At 36.4% G+C, this 8,451-nt stretch overlaps 1 protein-coding gene across 1 annotated transcript; it reads right to left on the bottom strand.

Annotated features, from left to right (window-relative positions):
• Nucleotides 1–1,483: 1,483 nt before the first annotated feature.
• Nucleotides 1,484–7,309, bottom strand: LOC126796691 (dihydrolipoyllysine-residue acetyltransferase component 2 of pyruvate dehydrogenase complex, mitochondrial-like). Its single transcript, XM_050523436.1, has 19 exons — nt 7,162–7,309; nt 6,552–6,633; nt 6,074–6,144; nt 5,867–5,955; nt 5,749–5,789; nt 4,836–4,891; nt 4,680–4,754; nt 4,478–4,570; nt 4,076–4,327; nt 3,909–3,981; nt 3,651–3,751; nt 3,226–3,311; nt 3,068–3,143; nt 2,696–2,763; nt 2,511–2,577; nt 2,332–2,427; nt 2,125–2,227; nt 1,950–2,045; nt 1,484–1,844 (listed from the first exon to the last, which is right to left on the bottom strand). Exons 1-19 carry the CDS (start codon nt 7,198–7,200, stop codon nt 1,774–1,776), a joined length of 1,635 nt encoding a protein of 544 aa, XP_050379393.1. The 5' UTR covers nt 7,201–7,309; the 3' UTR covers nt 1,484–1,773.
• Between the last annotated feature and the right edge of the window lie 1,142 nt (nt 7,310–8,451).

Genomic DNA, 8,451 nt, shown 5'->3' with positions numbered 1-8,451 from the left:
AGTAGAGGCCGATGCAAACAAACGGCTAGGAGTTTTAATAATCATGTATAAAAATTGTATACGAGTTTCAATGCCACTTGACAGGAAGCTGCATCTTCACTGAATCTTCAGATGTGATTGACCGACCTAAAAAAATGATCGCCAATAAGTGATGCCATATAATATGGTAATCATACATCGATAAAGTTTCAACCGGTCAATGCTTGGAAAGTGATGTTCCCAAAGTTTCAAACGCCAAAATCTTGACGGGGGTAGCGATAGAGAAGGTGAGATTATGGGGAATACGTTCGGTACAGTTCGATTTTAGACCGAATTCATAATCAAACTCAAATTTTACATTCAGTTCGGTTTGATTTGGTTTTTTTATTTTAGAGATTTTTGACCTACAACCCGACCCGACTCAACCTGCATAGTTCGGTTCGGTTCGTTTTTTTTTTCGATTTTACCCGTACATAAAATACGTAATATTAGACATTAATTTCAAAATACAAAATTTAACATAAAGATAAAAAACAAAAAGTCTAATTAATTATTCTATGCTTAACCGACTATAATATCTCCATAGTCCATATTTATCTCAAGTACCAAAAACTTTACTATATTGAAATCAGAGAGGAACCAAAATGTTCGCACTCCCTGTGGGTTTAGGTAATTGAACATTGCCAAGTCCGTCGTATAGGTCGTCTGGTCTGTCCAAGCCTTCTTTCACATCTTATGTGATTCGTTATCGATATTTATTCGTTGAGGATATGAAACATTAATAGAATAATAATTAGAGAATTAAATTTTTAGTCACGGTACAAAGAGAGACAATGGAAAATGAAGATTGAGAGAGGAGCTATGTGGACTGGTATGGCAGAATGAAGTAAATTTTTAATAGTGCTAAACTAAGAAGTGAGAATTTAAAAAGAGAGATGTAAGTTTTCTTTTTGTCTGAGATATGTCATAACTCATAAGATTGATTAGGTCAATTAAATTTATACTGACTTTAATTTTATTTTATTTTAAATAATAAAAATAAAAATATACCAAAATTTTGACGTTGACCGTTAACTTCGAATTATTTAAGTTAGTTCGCTTTATGAGAGACTAAACCCAAACACGGTTTTCGATTTTTTTTCAGATTTAGTTTAGGTTTGGATATGGATTTTTTGTTTTTGTTTTCGGGTCTGTGTCCACCCCTTTTCTTTAACATGCATGCTTGCTATTTGTGAAGGCGTGTTCAGGCGCACATATATTTGGCTCTAAGAAATTAGGGATCTGATTCATTCTTCTCTACATTGCCAGAACTAGAATGGCTTCTGCACAGTACATGTCCAATAGAGAGATAACACTGCCCCAACAATGTAACTGAATAAGAACAACACACTTCCTCTGGTGAATAAACTAGGGAGAAATTAACTCGAAACAAAATGTTCATACCTGCACTTTGCTAGAAATTGAGATCAGGAAAATCATGGTAAAATAGCCGAAGATGCTCAGCTCCGACGAGATGTGCAATGCCCTTGCAATGGAGTTAAATACAAGGGGAAATTTTTTCTGTTTTCCAATATTCACAGTAATATGAGAGAACAGGGCTTTATACTCTACATAACGAAAATCAAATTCAAAATATGATGCCTCAAACAGCCCCCTTTTATTTCAAAGATATGGTAACTCTAAACTAATGAACACTGCCAAATGAATACCTCTGGGATATCATTCAAGTCCCTTGCCTTGACGTATACACAAAGGTAAAAACATTATTTCAGTGAAGATCAAAACACCGTTGATTTAGAGTAACATTGACTCTGGATTCTCGATGTAGCCCTTGAATGCTTTTAGCCACTCTGCACCGATTGCACCTAAAATCCAGAGCAAAAAACATAATTAAATTATTATATTTTAGAGATGTACATCTTGTCTTGATGAATTTTAGTTTGATACTTGATAAAATTAAATCTGCATACCATCTATAACACGATGGTCACAGCTTAGAGTTGCAGATAGGAAAGATGCAAACTTATATTGCTCGGGCCCGGAACTGGGTACAACTCTCTTCTCAGCTGCTCAATGAAATTATACATTAAACACAAATTATAACGTTTATAATATTGTTCAAAGACAAAAAAGTTCCAATCTTACCTGACCCAATTGCAAGAATGCCTGATTGGGGAGGATTAATGATGGCACAAAATTGTTTGATGCCAAACGGACCTCCCAAATTCGACACTGTAAATGTCCCTCCCTGTAAAACGTATAAATCATGTATCTTTGCATAAGAAATTAAGAAATATGACACATCATTATCTAACTATTAATCAGTTACTGACTTACTGATAGAAAACTAACCTCATAATCTTCTGGCTTTAAGCTGTTCTCCTTGGCCTTTTGGGCTAGCTGCTTAACCTCCTCAGATATAGCAGATAGACCCTTTTTGTTTGCATCCTACAAGTTTAACCATAAAGATTCAGGTGAAGTTGTATTATAATTAAGAGATCCAAAGGAATAAGACCAGGCCTATCGCTCACCCTGACAACAGGAACAAATAGTCCATTGTCTGTCTGCACTGCAACATTAACATTCACATTGTGATACCTATGAATAGAAACAAGAGATCGAAGTGTTACATCAGGTATGATATCGCAACTTAATTAAATGGTCATACCGTAACTGTAATCTTTTTGTTCAAAATATAAGTGTAAAGTATACTCACTGTCGGATGCAATCATCTGTCCATGAGCTATTGACCTGAGGAACCTTTTGAAGAGCCAAAGCAGCAGCCTGCAGTAGAAGTTATTGAGCTGTTAATTTAGGGTAGAAAGCAATGACCATTTATCTCCAGCATACTCTTTAAATAATGCAGAAATATTCGATTGTAGTGACCCCAAAAGACTAGAACTCAACACTCAGCCTTCATACACCTTTGCAGACTCATTTTACAGACCATGACTCCACTTTTCATCATTCTACACTAAAAATTTACTACCATTCTCATTCTGCATCCAAACACCTCATAAATGCCATTAGACAAGTTGATAACCTCCCCATCACAGTTGGAAATATGAAGAGTCCTAAATAAGTATACCTTTATTACAAGATCATTGATAGATATCCGCTTCCCACCCGTAGCTTCTTGTAATGAATTGAGGTGGCTTCTCAACCTACACATAAAAGAAAGAGTTCAAGATACTGTTTGATACTCAGTTTGTTCAATTCTAAAATGTCCCAGATGCTTATACTCACTCAACAAGCTTGTCGACACATGTATCTACTGTCAAATAATAATGAGGAATAGTTTGCTTTGAAAACAACAATCTTGAAGCTGTAACCTGCCAATATCATACAAGAAATTGCATCAGCGAGATTACAATCAAAAGTTTTAACCAATTATCAATTGGAAAGATAAATATCCTTTTCCAATAGTGAAAACCGAATAAAAAACATATTTAAAAATCATCAGAGGCTGTTCTTAAGGTACAACAAATACAATAACGTAGTAGTATAAAGTAATAAGTTGATGAAAATTGTCAGAGAGACAAGAGAATAACAAAATTGCAACTGTAATCATGGGACAGAGCTGATTGGAAGAATTCAGCCTAGTGATTCTATATCATCAAATTTGACTTAAATGTGATAGCAATGTGCACAGTCAGTAGTCCTATTATTACCTTCCGTATCTGAGTATGAGGCATGTCTGTGTAATCCAGTGCTGGGGCTGCAGCACCCTTAGCCTTAGGAGCAGCTCCAGAAACTTGCTTCCCACCAGAAGCTACATGATAAGAAAAGAATAAAACACCAAAAATGAGTAACCTACATTGATTTGCTATAACAAAGAAAAGAATATAGCATACAATTATAAAAAGAAGTACCAAACAAAGAGCAATATAATAGTAGTAAACAAAAATTTAGGTGACAGGATACAATACCCAAGTACTCTTCAATATCAGCCTTCACAATGCTCCCATCCGGGCCTGTTCCTTTGATACTTGAGAGAGGTACCTAGAGCAACACAGAAGTCAGAAACAGCCTAATGACAGCATGTTTCCAACAATCAATTGTTAACAGTTTAGTCATGGCATTGAATATGGCACACCTTGTGTTCCTCAGCAAAACTTCTTGCAAGAGGACTGGCAAATACACGATCCCCAGGAGGAGCTGTACTGGGCTTTGAAGCCTTTGGCTCAGGAGCAGCAACTGGTGCTTCAACTGCCTCTTTTTTGGGTGGCGGAGGCGGGCTAGAGTCAGATGGCCCTTCAGCTTCACCACCACCAGAACCTGATGCCGATGGTGTGTAGTCTTTAAACTTTGCAATATCTTCCTCATCTTCAACAGTTATGCAAATAACCTAAGAATATAATAATAGACATTAGCAAAGTACAAACATAATATCAAGATAATATTTTCTATTCAGTATTACTATATCTACGTTCTTATTCTTAAACGCCAGCAGAGAAAAAAAAGGACAGAGAAAAGTGTTGCACAATAAAATGCATACCTCGCCAACTTTGATTCCTTGGGCTCCATCTGCTTGTACAATCTTAGCAAGATAACCGTCCTCCATGCATTCCATTTCAACTGTAGCTTTATCCTTAACAAATATATGGATAAAGTAAACGTCAGCATGACATCGTGACAAAAAAAAATATAGTGATTGACACTATTACTCCATTCCCAGACTTGAAACTACAAGAACTTACAGTTTCAACTTCACAGAGCACTTCACCAGGAGAAACTTTATCACCTTCCTTCTTCAACCACCTTGCAATATTACCCTGCATATCATAAAATGATGACCAAGGGAAGCAAAGTTTGCAAAGGTATGTTATTCTGCGAAACTTTGAAACAGTGCATACCTCAGCCATAGTAGGTGAAAGAGAAGGCATTCCAATTTCTTGGTGTGGAGGAAGGCCTGAAGCAGATGATCCATAAGGTGTTAGATGATCGCATGATTCAAGATTATGTCTTAGGAAATGAACCAATCAGAAAGTAAAGAAAAAGTAGATCACACGTCAAAAGAGGATGCAGATGCAATTCCAAAAGAATAATCATGCAAAAGATGCAACTAGAGCAATTGAAATTCACTTTCAAATCATGAAGGATAATTTATCTGTAGAATTCGCACATCAGAATGTTTATCAATTTTACGGAAAAGAAAATATTCACTATGGAAAGAAGACTATAGGGTACATTCCATAAACACGTAATTTCACATGCAGTATAAGATTTTTACCACAACAACAATGCAATATAAGATATTTAAAATATATATAAGAAAAAACTGCTTCACCATGAGCAAGTTCTTGGATACAAAAATATCATGCATCACTTTATATTAATATGAATGGCATGTGCCTGCCCTTTTTGCAAGTATTTTATTCATGGGAAAGCAATACCAGATGAAAACACTAACCATCACAAACACCCACAGTTATCAAACACAATGGCTCTACTTTCAAAACCAGCAGGAATAGCCTATTGCTATAAATTTGTATTCCTGAAGCTCCTATTATAAGGGAGATGAAGTATCCTTGTAAAGGTTTGCCCATCCTCAAACCCTTAAAAAGTCATGGAAAAGCACTACCACATGATAACAATAAACAACACAGAAAGGCCATGATCATGAATGACAATAAGGCACTTTTAAACCAAACATTTCTATCATAGAAACTTTTACAGTTTATGTGCATCATCTTATCATGGGAGATGCAAATGCTGAAGAGCACTAAATGACATATTCCATAGTAATAAGAAATCGAGAAGTCATACCTGCATCAGATGAATAGCCTCTGCTCAATTGTCCCTGGAAACTGGTATGGTGGAGATATAGATGTATCAGTTAAGAAGTTTGACACACTTACGAAGTAGCAAAAAAGAGCTATCATACCATGACATTTGATTGTTAGATGCTGATCCACAAATTGAGCTCCCCATATTCATTGTTGTTGAGACAGTCCTAGTACCTGACAGTGATTTCTGCAGAGCATGACAAGTAATAGCGTTATACATATGGGAGGCCCCAGAATAAAATTTTTACATAACTTTAATCACGGCACAGTTGTAAAATTTCACAACGGAAACCAGCTGAACTTACAGAGCTACTGCTGAACGAACGAGTTTCTCTTCCGGAAGGTGCAAAACCATGACGATGAACCTTGCGTATATCTGAGAGAAAATTCGACTTTGTTCAGCTAAACAAAAGCATTTAACCACATGATTAACTAATCCACATAGGTACGTTCATTCAATAGACACCATATACCTTCAAGCCTTAAAATAAGACTAATAGAGAGAAAGTCCTGGAATTCAGTTTAAGTGGCTCAAGTACAATATCATTAGCTAGTGAAATTCAGAATATCTGTCAGCACACTTGTTCTTCTCTGAGTCTCACTTCAACATGTGAAGAGTGACATAGAATGTATCCGACACATATAATGAAGATGAATAACCTTTCTCGATTGCATGCAGTCATGTCAGCAAATTACATCAATTTTAGACGTACAGGTACACTTATAACACTTAAACACAAAAATCAAATAAAGAAATATTTAAAAGGCATTCACTTCTCTTACCACTAGTGGGTTGAGCGTGGTGTGAAAAACAACGCACCAAGAGGGCATGGTCATGCCGTAGTAAGTTGGGAGCATTGCGTAACTGCAATTGAACAATAAATAGCAGGCATTCACATTTGAACAACCATCCAAAGCAACACCAAACGCAATGATTCATAAATAATACTCGAATCACACACAGGAAACAGAGCACCCGAAAAAACATTATGAATTGAATGATCCCAATGAACAAACCTCAAAAAGTGAAATCTAAAGTAAAACCATCCTGCACATAGTTACTTAAATCTAAGAGGTAAATCAGAAAGTGACAGTGACACCGTTTATATTCTGTACACAACAAAACGACAAACCAAGATAAAGCAACACAAGATTCGTCAGAAAAATCAGATACTAAAAATTCAACTATGAACATCAGCAGTATATTGAACTTGGATTCAATCTCAATACTTTCGTAATCAGATGAATCACCAGCAGCTTAAATCCTTAGAATTGAGATTCCTAACTGTCTATTAGAATCAAAAGCAAGCAAAATCAACAACAATATAAATTGAATTAAAAAAAGGAAATCCGAAATGGAATAGAGAGAGTTGAAATTGAAGGGAGCGCAGACCTTTCTGGAGTGGTGGATGATATGAGATGCGTAAGACATTGTCGGAGCCAAAAACCAAAACCCTGGTAATAATTTATTACCAGAAAATTGAGGAAGAAGAAGAAGAAGGGAGGTGTTAGGGTTGGTCGATCGAAACAGATCGTGAGGGAGTGTGTGAGTGAGTGAGTATGTTATTTCGAGTGATTTGTAATGAAAATGGAATAAAGGGGAATCGTATATGGGCCGTGGGCTTTTGCTTTTGCTGGGTGGCGCCCGCCTTTCTGGAATTACCCACCTAATTTTTGCCTGCCCTGCCCTGCCCCTTCTTCTCTGTTTCATGTGATCCGCCAAACTTTTGCACCTTAAAATGGTATGCTCTTTTTCATCTTCTCAAAAACAAATTTGGTACTATTCTTCTTTTTCATTTCTGCGTGCGACCACATTTTTGTTAAGTTGACAATTTAACAAATTCGGTAGAGCAATACGTCGATACGGTAACTAAATATGATAGTAAATCGATTACTTGTTTGAGGCATCTGATTCCCTAACAAGCTCTCCCATTACTATTTTGACTTTGTACACTTTATTTGTTTTTACCCATCTTGTTTTACTCATCTTTTCGACGGCTCATTTAGTCATTTCCACCATCATGTTTTCTTATGCCTGGTCCCCAAGATTTTAATTTGACTTTTGTTGTATGAGTTAGACAATATAATCAACCTGCTACTACCCTACTAGTAACGATTCATCAGCAAAAACACTTGATGGATTGCATGAGTTAAGAGTGTTAGACTATACGCGAGTTAGTTTATAGTGTTCAATAATGCAAGAGTTACTGACAATAATCTCTCATGCTAAGTGTAATGTCCACCCAACTAATTGCTACATAAATTCGACAGAGGATAACTGCAGCTAGCTTTTTTCTCTGAATCAGATTGAGCTGGAAGGCTGCCTCCAAAATGACTCGTATAGTTGATCAGTTTCACTTAACCGTACATCTATGGCAGGCAACAAAAAATGCCACTATATATATCAAAGATGTCAACGGCATTTAAACAATATCAATTTGTGGTCTTGGTAAGCAAGCTTCATTATAGATACAAATTGCTCGCTGATTGACCATTAAACGTTTATACATAAGCATCACGCAGGCAAATAAATTTAAGCTGACCAGCAAAGAATACACATATATAACATGCCATTCTCATTTGACGCCCTCTCGACAACTTAGAAGGTCATTGTTCATACTGACCCATGGCGTCTCCAGTGTCCTCTCTTATACAGATGACAAAATGCGTATGTACCATGATC

The sequence above is a fragment of the Argentina anserina genome, chromosome 6 (genome assembly GCF_933775445.1).
Source record: "Argentina anserina chromosome 6, drPotAnse1.1, whole genome shotgun sequence".
NCBI lineage: Eukaryota > Viridiplantae > Streptophyta > Magnoliopsida > Rosales > Rosaceae > Argentina > Argentina anserina.
This window is presented reverse-complemented; position numbering and strand designations above follow the sequence as displayed.

Coding starts and splice junctions, on each gene's coding strand:
- LOC126796691 (XM_050523436.1), bottom strand. CDS start 7,200: ATGTCTTACGCATCTCATATCATCCACCACTCCAGAAAG. Junction 4,755..4,835: donor TTTCACCTACTATGGCTGAG/GTATGCACTGTT, acceptor TATGATATGCAG/GGTAATATTGCAAGGTGGTT. Junction 2,578..2,695: donor ACAGATGATTGCATCCGACA/GTGAGTATACTT, acceptor TTCTATTCATAG/GTATCACAATGTGAATGTTA.